Source organism: Dipodomys spectabilis, unplaced genomic scaffold, assembly GCF_019054845.1.
Source record: "Dipodomys spectabilis isolate Male_0828 unplaced genomic scaffold, ASM1905484v1 ptg000174l, whole genome shotgun sequence".
NCBI classification, from domain to species: Eukaryota; Metazoa; Chordata; class Mammalia; order Rodentia; family Heteromyidae; genus Dipodomys; species Dipodomys spectabilis.
The window spans coordinates 5384550-5400759 of record NW_024870851.1 but is presented as its reverse complement, the minus strand read 5'-3'; the positions used below and the strand labels follow the sequence as shown (position 1 = coordinate 5400759).

General features: G+C 42.3%; 1 protein-coding gene across 2 annotated transcripts in view; it reads left to right on the top strand.

Moving 5' to 3' along the window:
- Myo3b (myosin IIIB) overlaps positions 1-16210 on the top strand; it is a 370163-nt gene that overhangs the window by 151083 nt on the left and 202870 nt on the right. For both annotated transcript variants that reach the window (XM_042694123.1, XM_042694122.1), the window contains exons 14-18: positions 736-834; positions 1483-1597; positions 12428-12554; positions 13811-14021; positions 14857-15004. In XM_042694123.1, the coding sequence (XP_042550057.1) occupies positions 736-834; positions 1483-1597; positions 12428-12554; positions 13811-14021; positions 14857-15004 (700 nt within the window). The remainder of the gene's footprint in view (positions 1-735; positions 835-1482; positions 1598-12427; positions 12555-13810; positions 14022-14856; positions 15005-16210) is intronic.

The window sequence follows — 16210 nt, the reverse complement described above, 5'->3', positions numbered from 1 at the left end:
TGCTGAACTGGACAGTCTGTATTTTCCTCATCACAATCTGTTTATGTCACACTTTCAGCTCACTCAGCTTCTGCGTCAAACATTTTAGAGAACTGTAATTGCTTCATCAACCCATCTTTGTTCTGGCTTTCCAAGGCCTGTGTGGGCTGGCCCCGGCTGCCTGCCCACCTCTTCACGCTGGCTTTCTTTCCACCCACATGGATGATGGCTACATATTGCTTCCTCTGCTGGCAGTGCTGCTTTCACCTTCTGTTTGTAACTCTTTCTAGCTCCTATCTGAAATTGTAGCCAGGATAGTACCTGAAAACATATGAAACTGGGAGAGGGCAGACCTCAGGTAAGGATGCAGTTCTGTTCCCTAGACTGCTCCCAATTCCTATCTGGGGCTCCAGTAGAGCAGAGGGCTTGCTCCAAATTGGAAGTCACTCTTTCTGAAGTAGCAGGGGCTTTAAACAGAGGTCTTATGCACAAATACAGAGGTTTGGGAGCACTGGACAAACTGCCACCTGCTCCATTCTCTAACACTCCTGCTTACAGTGAAGGTAATTGTTTAGTAATATAGGATTGTGACAGTTACTATTCTAATTCTATTATTCTTAATAACTCTTCTGTAAATGTAACAAAGCATTTAATTGCCTGAATGTGCAAATCTGCTATTGAATGATGTTACTTACTGACACAATTTCTGGGGAAACTCAGAACATGGTATTTATAAAATTTCTTCCTTTTTTTTAGGGGAGAGAAAAATTTTCACATATTTTACTATATTTATGCTGGTCTTTATCACCAGAAGAAACTTTCAGAGTTGAGACTTCCTGAGGAAAAGCCTCCTAAGTAAGTTTTGTGTTAAACCCGCTTGCCCCGGGGCTTTGCTTGTTAGTTTTGAATGAATGTGCAATTAGCAGTTGACAAATTTGGAAGTAAATGGAGCTGTTTTCCTATCAGGAAACTCACAGTCTATTTAACTTAAATATGCAAGATAAGGTGGTAGAAACCACATCTAAACCATTTGCATTTTCTAGGAGGATCAAAAATTCTACTGCAGCTGGGTGCAATGGCTCACACCTATGAAGTCCTCAGGAGGCTGAGATCTAAGGATCCCAAGTTCAAAGCCAGCCTGGGCAGAAAAGTCCACGAAACTCTTATCTCCAATTATATAGCAAAAAAAACAAAAGTGGGTAGAGCATTAAGATTGAGTGGAAAAAGCGAGAGCTCTAGGCATTGAGTTCAAGTATTGGCACATGCACATGCACACATAAACACGCACACATAAACACACACACAATTCGTATCAGCTCACCTGTAACCCTTTTCTTCCTCTGTGTGTACCTTCATTCCCATCCCCATCCCTCACCCCCAACATTAGACTGTGAAGGAAATATCCTTGCAAAGAGGGAACCCAAGTGTCACCTGCCGTGGCGTATCAGGTTCTGGGTTCCAAGTGAACACTCATTGTGCTTGGTCCTTTTCCACTTCATTTAGGTATATAGCTGATGAAACGGGAAGAGTCATGCAGGACATAACTTCCAAGGAGTCTTACAGAAGACAGTTTGAAGCCATTCAGCATTGCTTCAGGATTATTGGGTTCACAGACAAGGTAAGTGCCACGAGACCGAGAGAAACTCAAGTAGGTTACTACCGTTAGATGGATGTGAGTGAAGACACCGATGTTCTAACTGAGTGCAGTATAGTCTCTTTTCAGTGCCATGTTGGTCATGAGATAAAGTCTTCCTACTCAAAATGTGGGTCAAGGGCCAAGAAGCTTTGTCATCACCTGAGCACTGTTTCAAACAGACTTTCTGGTCCATTCATGAATGGCTGAACCAGAACCAGCCTTGTAACAAGATGCCCAAGAGAAGCATGGCTGTAAGGACCATGACTCTAGGAACTGTTATTAGTTCTTTACTGTAATAACAAAATCCCCAAACAGAACTGTCCTTTTCTAACTCGGGACCATCTTAATCATTAAAGTGTTGTGCTGGGCACTAGTAGCTTATGCCTATAATCCTAGGTTGTCAAAAGAGAAGAAAGGATCTCAGTTCAAAGCCAGCTGTGGCAGACAAATCCAAGAGTCTCTTATCTCCAATTAACTAGCAAAAACCCAGAAGTAGAGTTATGGCTTAAGTGATAGAGCATCAGGCTTGAGAGGAAAAAGCCAAACAAGAGTTCAAGCCCCGTATTGATACAAACAAATTGTGAATAGGAGTCCAGGAATGCGTAGGTTACACTCTAACCACAGGATTATATTATACAAGTATCATTTTAGGTACTAAGACCCATTATTTAAAACCTTTTTAACTTTCCTGAGTAACTTTGTGCTTCTTTTGTGTGCTTTATTAACTATGACTCTAAGCCTTGTACTACTTTTTTTTGTCTGTCATAGGGCTTAACCCAGGGCCTAGGTATTGTCCTGAGCTTTTTTGCTCAGGGATAGCACTCTACCACTTTTAGCAACAGCTCTACTTTTGGCTTTTTGGTAGTTAATTGGAGATAAGAGTCTCACAGATTCTTCTGCTTGGGCTGGCTTTGAATCTCAATCCTCAGATCTTAGCTTCCTGAGTAGCTAGGATTACAGGTATGAACCACCAGCGCACAGCTGCCTTGTACTACTTTTATCATATTAGATACAGCTGTCTCTATTAAATATATGCTGGTCGTAACAGACAATATTTATATCCCTAGACTGAGATATCATACTGTAATACATTATGTCACAGTTTCAGGGCTTAAGCCAAAAATGTTATCAATTTTGTGTAAAAGCTATAGATACCTTTGTTTTTTTCCCAGCAAAAAGAGTGAATGATTAGGAAGTAGATATGAGAGTCTAATCTTACAGAATTAGATTACAAAAACATTCCAGTTACCTTGAGACAGCCACTGTGGGTAAAGGATTGATTCTGTAATCCAATGAGTTTGGCTAGCCCTTTCCTCTCTGGCATAGTTAATTTTAGTCATAATAATACCTTTCTTTTTCTAGCTAGCTGTTAATTTTCTCTGTTGGCTTCCCTCAGACTTTAAACTGACAGACAGTAGAAAATCCCAAAGGTCAGATAAAAATAGAAATATGCTTCCCTTGGCTACTTAGAAGACAGGAGTTAAACAGGTTACAGTACTATTAAAGGACATTTGTGGTTCTTAACTTATAGACAGTCAATATGTGGGAGAGCTGTTTACAGTCACCTGAGTCCTGCCAAAATGTTCAGGAGCATACTTCCTTAAAAGGTTAAGAAAGGCCAGGTGCTGGTGGCTCATGCCTGTAATCCTAGCTACTCAGGAGGCTGAGATCTGAGGCTTGAAGTTCAAAGCCAGCCCAGGCAGGAAAAAGTCTGTGAGACTCTTATCTCTAATAAACCACTAGAAAACCGGAAGTGGTGCTGTGGCTCAAGCAGTAGAGCGCTCTCCTTGAGCTGAAGAGTGCAGGGACAGCGCCCAAGCCCAGAGTTCAAGCCCCACAACTGACCAAAAAAAAAAAAAAAAAAGGTTAAGAAGCCACAAGGAAGTCAGCCTGCAAGGTTGATGGCATTTCACTTTCAATAAATACAATGCAGTTACAGAATACTGGGGAGAGACTGGTCCTCACTCTAGAAGCAAGTCCAATGGTGTTATTCTAATAATAAAAATGAGATGCCAATAACAAAGCAGATGCTATCTGCTTCAAAACAATAAACTTCAAAGAAGAAATGAAGTGTTTCACATAAATATCCTTGAAATAAGCCATTCCTAAGCTGTATGGAGAAAGTTCAGTAGAAAGAAATAACTATGTAAATGAATAATGAAAGAAATGAAAGATATGGTGGGAATTCCTCATTTGGACTTGGTCTAGACTGTTCCCCTAAGCCGCAGGAGTGTGATGCTATGTCCTTGTGAGTATCTTCACCATGTCCCATATTAGTTCCTATAGGAAACAAATCATCTTGGAAATGGAAGGAAGAAGTTTATGACATCTCTCTGACCGTAACTTTTGTGGTTAAATCTCTGCAGAACACCTGTTTGGATGAGCAAACTCAGTTCATTTTGTGTTTGTAAAGTCACATAATGGGACTAATTTCAGAAAAATTCAATGGACTGAAGTCAGGCAGAAAATGCCAAGTGGCTGATGTGACAGAACTTTCTCTTAGGTTTTTCTGGGCAGACATTTCTGTACAGAGCTTGAATGAACTTGTCAGTTCAATCAATATTTGGTTTCCTGTCCTTTCTTAGAAGGTCACTAGTTCCCTGTAGCAATCCCCTAAGTTTTTCCCAAATCCTTGCAGCAGAATTATGAGTAGCAAATGTTAGCCTGAACTCTGGGATGAATTTTGATTTTGGGACAGCAGCCAAAAGAACTGGAAGGAGCACTTGACCCTGAGTTGATTGCAAAGAAACTTCCCTGGTGGAGGGAGCCTTTTACTGACAATGATGCTTCTTGCAAGGGCCTAGAGGATTTATACTTTGAGCCAGCTGTAAACATCAGCGCATTTCTACTTCTATGCCTGAAGGGAATCCATAGTGTTTTTGTTGAATGTTATGCTTGTCTAGCTGGTATGGGAATTATCATAACATGTTACATAAATTGTAACTGTAGAAGATGGTCATAATTGGACACATACTGTAGATCTTTGGGTGAAAAAATTAGAGAGAAGTCTTTGAATTCAGGGTCAAATTTCTTTTCTCTCTTCAAAGTAGATTATGAATAAAAAGAATATTGCTGGACAGAGGCAGAAGAATGAGATGTTGAAGTATAATGTGGGGGTCTTGAGGATTTCCATTGTTTTCATGACAGCTAGTGGGCTATCATTGGCTTTTAAGATGGCAAATGCCATGAATCTAGGCAAAGGAGATCAAGAAGGCATACCGAGACGTCAGCTAGTTTAAATACAGTGCTGAGGGAAGTACTGGTGAACACACAGAAGTAACTTACAAAAAGTGGGAAGGTTTTGGAGTGGGCAGTGAATTCCTGGGGATGCACAAGAAAGAGAAGGACCAGACATGCCTTGCAGCTAGGCCAGGCTGGTTCCATATAAACAGCACCAGGTTCTACTTAATCAACATCATTTAGGAAGTACCTACATCAGTAAAGAAATACCTTCTGCAAGAAAAAGACATTGAAGGGATCCACATAGGGAAAGAAGAAGTTAAACTATCCCTTTTTGCAGATGACATGATACTATACTTTCACGATCCCCAAAACTCCATCCCCAAACTCTTAGAAATCATAAATCACTTCGTCAAAGTAGCAGGATACAAAATCAACCCACAAAAATCAGTCGCCTTCCTGTACACTGACAATGTACAAGCAGAGAGGGAAATAAAGGAAGCTACCCCATTCACAATAACCTCCCCCAAAATAAAATATTTAGGAATTAACCTAACCAAAGATGTAAAAGAACTATTTAATGAAAACTATAAAAAGTTAAAGAAAGAAATTACAGAAGACACTAGGAAATGGAAAGACCTTCCATGCTCTTGGATAGGCAGACTTAATATAATGAAAATGGCAATACTGCCAAAATTAATATACAAAATTCAATGCATTCCTATTAAAATCCCAATGCTGTACATTTCTGAAATACAGAAAACAGTCCAAAAATTCATACAGAACAACAAAAGACCTAGAATAGCCAAAACAATTCTAGGAAAAAAAGACAACATGGGAGGAGGGATCTTGATGCCGAACTTCAAACTCTACTATAGAGCCATAATAACAAAGACAGCATGGTACTGGCACAAAAACAGACCTGAAGACCAATGGAATAGAATAGAAGATCCAGAAATAAAACCACATACCTACAGTCAGCTGGTATTTGACAAAGGAGCCAAAGACATACAGTGGAAGAAACACAGCCTCTTCAACCACTGGTGCTGGGAAAACTGGGCTGCCACATGCAGAAGACTAAAAGTGGAACCCAGCCTATCACCATGCACCAACATCAACTCAAAATGGATTAAAGACCTTAACATCAAACCTGAATCTCTGAAACTACTGCAGGATAGAGCAGGAAAGACACTTGAACTTATAGGCACAGGCAGGAACTTCCTGAACAGAGTCCCAGGGTCACAACAAATTAGAGAGAGACTTGACAAATGAAACTACCTTCAAATAAAAAGTTTCTGCACAGCTAAAGCTATAGCAACCAAGCTAGAAAGACAACCAACTAATTGGGAAAAAAATATTTACCAGCAATGTATCAGACAAGGGGTTAACATCCAGTATATACAGGGAACTCAAGAAACTAATTCCTCCCAAACCTAACAAACCAATTACTAAATGGGCAAGGGAACTAAAGACAGACTTCTCAGAAGAAGAGATAAAAATGGCAAAGAAACTCATGAGGAAATGTTCACCCTCCCTGGTTGTGAAGGAAATACAAATAAAGACAACCCTGAGATACCACCTTACCCACATCCACAAGTCAGCCAACGACAAATGCTGGAGGGGATGCGGAGAAAGAGGAACCCTATTACACTACTGGTGGGATGTACACTTATACAACCACTTTGGAAAGCAGTCTGGAGGGTCCTCAGAAAGCTAAAGATTGACCTCCCTTCTGACCCAGTCATACCACTTCTAGGCATCTATCCTGAACAATAGGAACCAGTATACAAGGACACATGCACCTCAAGTTTATTACAGCACTGTTCACAATAGCTAGGATATGGAAACAACCCAGATGTCCCACCACAGATGAATGGATCCAAAAATTGTGGTATCTATACACAATGGAATATTATGCAGCCATTAGAAACAGCAAAATAATGGTGTTTGCAGGGAAATGGATGGAGCTAGAAGAAATCATGTTGACAAAGGTAAGCCAAGAGCAAAGAGACAAATGGCACATGGTCTCCCTGATAAGTGGATGTTAAATTCAAAATGTTAGGGGATATGACAAAATTAACAGGTCTTAAGAAACAAAGGACTTCCACTCATCTAGTCGAATCACTACTAAATAACCCCATGCTGCTGATCACATGTATGGTACATATGTGCACACCGGAGGGAAACAAGGAGGACGACACAGAACTAGAGGGAATCAGGGAAAAACATACAACAGCAGGACCCATCAGCTGCACTGGACATTGACCAAAATGAACTAAGCAACTCAATGGCAGCGATGGGAGGGAGGGAACAAGTGGGAAAGAGGGAACAGCTGATGCCATGCAAAACAAAAGAAATGTACATACCACCCAATGTGGAAGAAATAACTGTATTGCAAAGCTCATAGAACTCATAAATGTTATAGACCATGATAGACAATTTGTCCTCTGAAAGTTAGAATGTGTTTGTGATTTTAACTAAGCTTCACTATCCCATAATACTGTGAAATTTGGGAAATTATCTAACCACTTAATCGTAATAAAAAATTTGAAAAAATTAAAAAAAAATACATGACTTCTGGGAAAAAGGAGCAAAGGCCATACATCCTGCAGTGGGCCTTAGATATAGAAGTTCTCCCCACTTTTGCCAATTGATGGCTAGACTGAGTTCATATTCATCAACAGTGAATCGAGATAACTGGAGGACTTGTTAAGTCTTTTTGAATCACATTTCTCATTCACAGTGAGGTTATTGCAGTTTATCATATAGAAAGTTGGAGGGCTGGAAGAATGGCTGAAGCAATAGAATGCCTTCCAAGCAAGCACAGAGTCACGAGTTCAAACCATAGTACCTTTAACAACAACAACAATGGGGGAGAAGAAAGTTAGGAAACAAAAAGATATAACCATGTAGAAATTTTTATAGGAAAGGTAGAGATTTCAGAGACTCCATCGCTAGAGGTGAGCAAGGTAAGGAAGGTGAGAAAGTTTTCTCAGGGTGTCTATGGGGAGAATTAAAGAAAAATTTGATCAAGAAGTTCTGGGAAGCATGGGATAACCTTAAAGAACATAAAACCATGTACATAAGAAGCTAGGATCCCCACTTCCCTTCAGTGAAGCAGAGAAGGGTACTGAGGCCACCATCAGCTTTAGTGATTCACGAGTTTAAACTTAAAAGTTTTTATTCAAGTCCTCAGGTATTTTTCCATTTTTGTTGGCTACCTGAAGAGATAGTTGCCAGAAAAGCAACTGGGCACGCTGTTGGTCCCAAGGGCAGGTTTTTAACAACCATTTTCTTTGGGCTCATGATCCTAGTGCTGAAATGCTTGAAAATCTTATTTGAAAAGTTCCATGGCTTGTATGGAAGTATCTGAAAAGCCTGGTCATGTTTTTTTTGCTGTTGTTGTTGCTGGTTTGTTTTTTGGTTGGGGGGCTTGAACTTGAGACCTGGGTGCTGTGCCTGAGCTCTGTTGTTCAAGGCTAGCACTCTACCACTTTGACCCACAGCACCATTTCTGGTTTTTTATTTATTCCCTTTTGAGTTAACTGGATATAGAGATAGCAGGTGCAGGACTTGCTGTAGTCGGTTCCCCTCTCTGCTCTGTGGGAATGCTTGATGTATTCAGCCTGCCTCACACTGTATTGATCAAGGTAATGAGAGGCTGTCATGTTAAACCCAGGCGAGTCCCAGAAAACCCATTTGGAAGGTGTTCTTCATAGCCAGTTGTATGTTGTGTGATTAAACAGTGATTCTCAAAGTCGGAAACATGACATCTTGCCCTTGATTTAGAAGCTGGAAGAACAATATTTATCTATTCTAGAAGGCCAGCTTAGAATCCTCATTTGTCTTTGTAACATTATCAAGTATCCAGCAGGTGTCACTGTTACCGTCTGAGCTAGGTTTTCAGTTTTACTGAGCACTAACTGGGAAGCCTCAGTTTGGGGGGCGGGGTAATGTTTTATCAGTGATATAATGATACTTCCTATTAGTTTGCTGCTCTGTAGAACACTAGATCAAGTAACTTGCTGAGTATTTGAGTGTGTGTATGCAACTATTTTTTCTCCATCTATAAGCAAAAATAATGTGGAGATTTCCTGGTTAGTTTTTTTTACTGCAACTATTTTTTCTCCATCTATAAGCAAAAATAATGTGGAGATTTCCTGGTTAGTTTTTTTTACTGTTTCACATATAGAAAATATACATTTTAAATAAATAAATATACCTTTTTTGGTGATGGGGTTTAAACTCAGCACCTCAAGCTTGCTAGGGAGGTACTCTCTCACTTGAGTGAAGCCCCCTGCCCATTTGCTTTAGCATCCTGCATTTTCATCCAGGGCTTAACTGGTTTGAAACCCCCTTCCCCTTCCTGTGCCTCCCAAACTGAGATGACAAGAACAACCACATCCATGCACAGATTATTGATTCAGTTGGGAGCCTCACGAACTTTTTATCTAGGCTGACTTTGAACTACAATCTTCCCAATGTAGCTGGTATTACAGGCATGAGCTACAGTGATCAGCATATTTTTAAAAACCATTAATGCAATTTATATTCCATTTTCATTATAAAAAGTAGTCTTAGATAATGTGAAATCATTTCAATCACATTTCTAACGTGCAATATGGCTCCCTTCCTCTGACCAATTCTCTGGCACCAAGTGAATGACCTAAAATTCAATTCTATTCTGTTTACCTAGCATTAACATTAGATTCCATGACTTAAGGACCCAGTCTTCTCCACTGAAGACACTATCCCACAGTCCCAGGCCACACCTGTCTCCTCCTCCTTTCCTTTCTCTTCCCCTTCCTCCCTCTCCTCCTCCTCCTTCCCTTCCTCTTCCTTCTCCTTCTTCCTCTTTCTCTTGTTCTTCCTTTTCCTCCTCTACCGCTACTACCTCCTCCTCTTCTTTCTTCCTCCTTCCTCTTTCTTTCTCTTCTTCCTTCTCTTCTCCTTCCTCCTTCTTCCTTCCTTCCTTCCTTCCTTCCTTCCTTCCTTCCTTCCTTCTTTCCTTCTCCTCCATCTTCCTTCTTCTTTCTTCTCCTTTGTGTGGGTTTGTAGGGGGCTTGAACTCAAGGGCTTAGCAGTTACTTGGCTCTCTCCAGCCAGGCTTTTGGGATATTATTTTGGAGATAGAATCTGCAGACTTTTCTGCCCTGGCTGGCTTGGAACCTTCATTGCCCAGGTCTCAGCTTCCTCTGGAGCTAGAATACAGGCATGAACCACTGGTGCCTAGTTCTTTCGCACTTCTGGCTCCCTACCCAGCGCCCCCCACTCCCCTCCCCCACTTGATAATTGTCTACAACTCACAAGAAAACATTTTACTGGATAAAATTCAAGAATAGGCTAATGGAAAATGACACAGGACATTGGTGGGAAAGAGTTCAAAGCTTCTATGGTATTGCACCTTCTGGGTATTACACCTCCTGGCACTTCCATGGATTTACTAATCCCGTTGCTTAGGGGTTTTTCATGGAAGTTCCATTACATACACAGGATTGATTAATTGCTGGCCTTTGGTGATTGCCTTCATCTCTACCCCTTCTTTCCTCCCCAGAGTTTGGTAGGACCGAGAGCTGAAAGGTCCAATCCTTTAGTTACGTGATTGGCTCCTCCTTAGCCAACCAGATCCTTACCCATCTCAATTCAATGTAGAGGCCTACATTGAATTCTGAGCTTATTAGCATAAGCTCAGAAATGATCGAAAGGTACAAATAACAAGACTCTAATCATCCAGATAATTACAAGGATTTTTAGAGGCTTTTGGTCCAGGAACAAGGGTCAAATATATGTTTTACTATGTAACATATCACACGTGATTTCTAATGACTTCATTCATCACTATGTGCTCTATTATGTAATTCTCAGATGTCCTAGCAAACCATCAGTGGATGCCTCCCCAACCAGTTCAGAAAAGTTACATCAGAAGAAGTGAAGGGAACATGTACTCTTTCATCTTAAAGAGTAGGCCATATAGGGCACTAGCCTTGAGCAAACAAGCTGAAGAATAGCACCCCGACCCTGAGTTCAAGCCGTAGGACTGACAAAGACCAAGGGATTATTGGATGCATGGCTCAAGTGGTAGAGCACCAGCTGTGAGCAAGCAGTCCAAGGAGAGTTAAGAATATATATCCTTAGTTCAAGACCAGTCAGATGACTTAGAAATCTGTCAAGATAGAATAAGAGAAAAAGAAGTGAGTGTATGCATAGGCACATGTATACAGGTACATACTTGATAGTATAGCATAGGTCTAGAGCCAGGCTGCCTGGGTTCAAAACTTTTTCACTATTTACCTTGGTGATTTTGACTCTGTCTCAATTTCTTCTGTAAAATGGAGGAGGTAAGGCTTTGAAGATAGTCTCTGAAAAGCATTTTACTCAGTTCCTGGTAAGTGTTCTGAAATGGTTCATTTTACTGTTAGCCCAGAAGTCTCTTTCTCTGCCTAGGAACTTCCAGGCCCCAGCCACCGGCCCCAGGCTCAGGAACCCCAGCCTCCTGCTGTCAGGAGTCCATTGTTCATGCTTTCCCGTGTCTAGCTGCTCAGTCACAGCTACCGGGAAGGCACAGCCCAGCCTCCCCTCCTTCAGTTAGTGTGCTTAGCTGGGCACTACCTGCAGGTGCACCCACCACAGATGGAAGCCCTGAACTGTGTGGATCCTGAGATGATGCCCTAAAATTGCCCTAAAATTGCACTCCTGTCTCCTCCCTGGAAAAATAGAAGACAATGGAGAAATCCACCTGTCAGCTCAACTGGGGATTAAGTGGGATTAAGCAATCTGGAGCTTCATCTCCAGCAGAGCGGCCTTCACGCCTAGGCCCAATTTGATTTCTCAAGATCCTGGTGCTTCTCACTGCCCAGACACATCAGGCCAAAAGGAGGTGAAAGGGTTGGTTGGGCAGCTTTCCTAGGCTGGCAGCAGGGCAGATAAAAAGAAAAAAAAAGAGTAGGCCATAGCTGAATTTAGGGGCTAACACAGCTGGGCACTGGTAGTTTATGCCTGTAATCCTAGCTACTTAGGAGCTGAGATCTGAGAATCATGATTCAAAGCCAGCCCAGGAATGAAAGTCAGTGAGACTCTTAGCTCCAATTAGCCCCCAAAAGCTGGAAATGGGGCTGTGGCTCAAGTGGTAAGACACTAGATTTGAGCAAAAAAGCTCATGGACAATACCCAGGATCTGAAGTTGAGTCCTAGGACTGACAACCTCCCACCCCCCCAAAAAATAATATCATCTCCTGCTTACATCACAGTTCCAAGGAAAGAGGTTGAGATTGCAGAGCAGCTCCATTCCATGCAATCCATTCTTGTTCTCCAGAATTCGCAGCAATGACACGTTTAAGGCCAGCTTGCTGGGAGTGCCAGCTGGCAATAATGATCAGAAAGGTGTGGAGATGGCTTGCTCACACCCATGGAGCCTGGGACCTCAAGAAGCCCACCTCCTTCCACCCTTGCTCCATTGTTAAAATGTAGTAATGTCACCACCCCTAACTGCAAAGTAGGTTGGGAAGTTTTGGTGTGTCCCAACATTCTGAGGATGGACTCTGATGGAAAATGAATACTTCCCACCACAGGGCTGGTGACTCATTGGTTCCATTGGCAATGACCTTCAAACATGGCTTCTAATTTCCCTTTCAGGAGGTGAACTCTGTGTACAGAATTCTGGCTGGGATTTTGAATATCGGGAACATTGAGTTTGCAGCTATTTCCTCTCAACACCAAACAGATAAAAGTCAAGTGCCCAATGCTGACGCTTTGGAGAATGGTAATTATTAGCGTCCGTGTGCTCTGTGGGGTCATAGTACATATTTCTCTCACTCTGCTAGTTTTCCAAGAGTCTGTAGGATGTAATGCAGCTGTGGCCATTCCTCCGCTTGCTCTGGATGTTTTCTTTATCCCAAAAGAAGTCCTGGGAAGCTGCAAATAGGTGTTCTATAGAAACAATTGCATGGCAGGCATCCGTGGGTGATCACTCTCCAACCTCAGTTGGTTCTGAAAATCGTCTGTAAGTTTTTGAGAAAGTACAAGAATTCACATCCCACTCTAAATTTCCGAGTCAGCATCTGCAGGCAAGAAAGCAAGCTTCTATTTACCCTTAAAATTTACCTGTAATTATGGTGACACAAAGAATGAGAAATGTCAGTTACAAAAAATAGGAACCCAAACTGATTTAAATATAGTCAAGCCTTTTCAGTGTTGACCTATGCTGCTTTTTAGTCGTTTTCGTTATGTGTAGGCATTCAAATCTGAGCATATGGTCCCCTGCTTGCTTGGCTGTCTTGCCTGGGGGGTGTTCTGCCTCTTGAGGCAAGCCTCTGGCACGTTAACACTGCGATAGACTAATGTGATATGTGATTTTCTTTCTTCAATTTGTTTCATTGAAGATAATCCCGTCTTCAATTTTACCTGGGCAAGGGCACTGTCCTCTTAGCTTTTCCATCCAAGGCTTGTGTTCTACCACTGGAGCCACAGCTCTATTTATCTCTTTTTTGTGGTTAGTTGGAGATAAGCATCACACTGGCTTTCCTGCCTGGGTTGTTTGAACTGTGATCCTCAGATCGCAGCCTCTTTTTTTTTAATTTTTAACTTTTTAATTTTATTGTAAAGATGCTATACAGAGAAGTTCCAGTTACACGAGCAAGGTAATGAGTCCATTTCTTGTTGAACATTATTACCCACTCCTTTGTTGTTCTCCCACTATCCCTCCTCTCTCCAGCCTCTTGAGTAGTTCGGATTGTAGGCATGAGCCACTGGAGCTTGGCCCCACCCTCTACTTTAAAAAAATCAAACACTTGTGAAGAGCTGTCGGAGCAATGTGGACCTTCCTCCCTGACCTCTCTCCCCGCCCACCCCTACACACACACAATGGCTGGCTGGAAGTGTCTTCGGGGCAGAAGATTGGCTTTGCTTATCTCTATTCTGAAGTACCTAGCATAGAGGCTGGCACATACTAGCTAAAGGCTGACTGATTGACTGAAGGAAAGGCCACAGTCCCAGTATCATCCGTACTCTGTGTTTCAGCTGCCTCAGTTCTCTGCATCAGTCCCGAAGAGCTGCAGGAGGCCCTCACGTCCCACTGTGTGGTCACTCGAGGGGAGACCATCGTCCGCGCCAACACGGTGGACAGGGCTGCGGATGTCCGGGATGCCATGTCCAAAGCCCTGTATGGGAGACTCTTCAGCTGGATTGTCAATCGCATCAACACTCTCCTGCAGCCAGACAAAAACATATGGCAAGTGCCCTGGGAGAGCAGAGGCCTCAAGAGAGCTGGCCTGCACTCCTGTCTCTTAGCGCTTTGTGAGAAAGTGTTTGGACCTAGCTAGAGTTTTCTTTAGCAAAGCTCTCAGGCTCTCTCCTGAGAGAGGCTTAGGGCCTGCTGAAGAGTTCATCCCTGAGCAGTGAATGATGGATGGAGTCAGTCAAGTGAAGTATGTAAGGGGAGGAGCTAGCCAGGAGCTGAATAAACCAGATTCACATCCACACCAACAGCTTAATCAGCTACATGTTCTAAGCCACAGAATAGAGCCTTCTCATAGCACTTTTAGAATTAAATGGGACATGCCAGGAAAAGTGCTAAAACACACTTTTTTTCCTGATCATTGATTTCCTGTGCTGTGAAAGAATTGACAACATTAGATTCTTAAGAGTAGGTAGTATACGTAGGTGGAAGGATGTGTAGGCAAAAGCCACAGCCCATTCCTTTATGTATGGAGCTTCTGGTTTTGTTTTTGTTTGTTTTTTGAGGCAGGCTTCAAACTCACGATCCTTCTGTCTCAGTTTCCTAAGTGCTGGGATTACAAATGTGTACTATTATATCTGGCTCTAAGTAAGATTTTAAAAGATTGTGCTTTTTTTTTTTTTTTTTTAAAGTTTACTGTTGAAGGACGCAAGGCAAAAATGGCTTAAGACAAAAACTGCCTCTTGCCCTGGAGGTGACCGGAGGCTGCCTTCCTGGGGTGGTGGGCCCTGGGTGGTCATAGATGCTCTGGAGCATGTATTCTTGTCAGCTTGAGACGGCGGGGTTGCCTCTTCTAAAGAGTCTGACTCATCTCATCTCTTCCATGCAGTAATGCAGAGGATGGAATGAACGTGGGGATCTTGGATATCTTTGGGTTTGAGAATTTTCAGAGAAATTCCTTTGAGCAGCTCTGCATAAACATCGCCAACGAACAGATCCAGTACTATTTCAATCAGCACGTGTTTGCCCTGGAGCAGGTAATGACTAAAGCTGATAGGGAAGGGATCTCTGAGGGCAAAACTCTCCTAGGCATACACGTATAACCACTGGTGGTTCAGTCCTGTCAAAATGAGCTATCTAAATTTAGTCTGGGAAAAAAAGGTCTTGATATTTGTACAAAAGTACTTTTTTTTTCCACTTTAGTAGACCTGATGATGAGCCAATTATTTAAATCTTACTTTGAAATTCTTGCGTGTGAATTGCTCAGAGTGCTTTATTTCCGTCCATGTTAGTTAAAAATATGTGCGATGGGAACCATAATGACACAGAATGATCTTGAATTCTAGACATGAACTCTTAGCAACCACCAAAGCCATGCCTTGTCTCCCATCTCTACACCAGACATCTTATCTCAGTAACTTGAGAGGAAAGAGTCAGATATGTTCTTGGATTTCTGGAAGTGGAAATCTTGCTTCCTGAGCCCCAGGCTCAGGAGCTGGTGGAGGCTAGGATGTGGGGGCCCTTCTTCTGCCATATCTACCTAAGCAGAAGAGTCACTATCCTGGGAACACATAACCACAAAACCACCTCTAGCAATGTGTTTCTACAGGATCTGGACTCTTCTTCTTGCTCATCTGTGCAGAACTCGGCCTTCCTTCTGTCTGGGATCCTTCCATTTATCTCCCTGGGAAAGCTGGAGTTTTTTTGTTTTCTTCCCAGTTTTCTAGGTTTTAATGATTCCTTTATAGAACGAGGATAAAACACAATATTACAGCTTGACTTCCTTTCTTTCACAACTTCTGGATTATGAGTTTCCAGGTCTGGGAGACAGCTTTGGCTGGCTCCAGCTGCCTTGGGCCATCTGTAAGTCACATTAAAGTACACATAAAAGCCAGGCATTGATGGTTCACACCTGTAACCCTAGCTACTCAGGAGGCTGAGAACTGTGGTTTAAAACCAGCCTGGGCAGACTCTTATTTTTAAGTCACCATCCAAAAGCCACAAGTGGAGGTGTGACTCAAGTAGACACTAGCCTTCAGTAAAAAAGCCAAGCAAGAGTATGAGGCCCTGAGTTCGAACTCTAGTATAAGACACACACACACACACACACACACACACACACACACACACACACACACACACACACACACACACACATTCAAGTTTGCTGGGAAATCCAGGCCCAAGTATGCTGATGATACCAAGTCCAGTTGGGGATGGAGAGACTAACTCTCAGTTTCCCT